The sequence below is a fragment of the Priapulus caudatus genome, unplaced genomic scaffold, assembly GCF_000485595.1.
Source record: "Priapulus caudatus unplaced genomic scaffold, Priapulus_caudatus-5.0.1 Scaffold1013, whole genome shotgun sequence".
Classification (NCBI taxonomy): domain Eukaryota; kingdom Metazoa; phylum Priapulida; class Priapulimorpha; order Priapulimorphida; family Priapulidae; genus Priapulus; species Priapulus caudatus.
Window position 1 is genome coordinate 83,733 of NW_014578074.1, and position 992 is coordinate 84,724.

The 992-nt window shown below is 50.2% G+C and overlaps 1 protein-coding gene across 1 annotated transcript in view; it reads left to right on the forward strand.

The window, feature by feature from the left end:
• The window catches only part of LOC106814960 (6-phosphofructo-2-kinase/fructose-2,6-bisphosphatase-like), a 47,148-nt gene extending 46,430 nt beyond the window's left edge, over nucleotides 1-718 (forward strand). Inside the window, exons 11-12 of the mRNA XM_014819356.1 lie at nucleotides 134-263; nucleotides 702-718. Coding sequence (XP_014674842.1) covers nucleotides 134-263; nucleotides 702-718 — 147 coding nt within the window. The remainder of the gene's footprint in view (nucleotides 1-133; nucleotides 264-701) is intronic.
• Nucleotides 719-992: the final 274 nt, after the last annotated feature.

Here is a 992-nt window from a genome sequence, read left to right on the forward strand (position 1 = left end):
CGTGTGTGTGTGTGCGTGCGTGTGTGTGTGTGCGTGCGTGTGTGTGCGTGCGTGCGTGTGCGTGCGTGTGTACGTGTGCATGTGTCTGGACAGCGGGTTGCGAACGATCGCTCGTTCCGTCTGAACTTTGCAGTCGTACGAGGATCTCGTCACGCGACTCGAGCCGGTGATCATGGAGCTCGAACGACAAGAGAACGTGCTGGTGATCGGACACCAGGCGGTGCTGCGGTGCCTTCTAGCGTACTTCTTGGACAAGAATTACGGTAGCTAACACGGCGACTCGTCCCAGTAGTTGGAGACGGTCGGAAATCGATCCAAGGGATGATAAAGTGCGAGCGTGTGGATATGAATCGCTACCAGTGCGATATGCTGTCTGTTTGCTAGAGTGGTGATTGCAGAAGCCCCTGCGTGCTTGTACGGAACGCATACGAACGATTATTAGTCAACCGGCGAATAAGTGATCACATCCTGTAAGCCATTCGCATGTCTGGCGTACGCTTGTTTATATATGTCTATCTCTGCAGACGATCTGCTGTGCTTAAAGTTCCCGCTGCATGAATTTGATTCGCGTGTCTGACGTACACTTGTTTATGTATGTCTATCTCTGCAGACGAGTTGCCATACTTAAAGTTCCCGCTACATGATTTGATTCGCGTGTCTGACGTACACCAGTTGTTAGTATATGTCTTGCGTCTCTGCAGACGAACTGCCATCTTAAAGTTCCGCTGCACAGATTTTATTATGCTGTCTGCCCGTATCACTATTGTTTATACATGTCTGCCTCTCTGGCAGACCGAACTTCCATACTTAATAGTTCGCCGCTGCACGAATTGGGTTTGCGTGTCTGACGTACACTTGTTTTTATACATGTACTGCCTCTCTGGCCGACGACTGCCATATGCTTAAGACTTTCCCGCTGCACACTGGTAAGTGAAGCTTGACGCCGCAGTGCGTAACGATGCAGGTTTAGGAGAATTACGGTGAACATACTC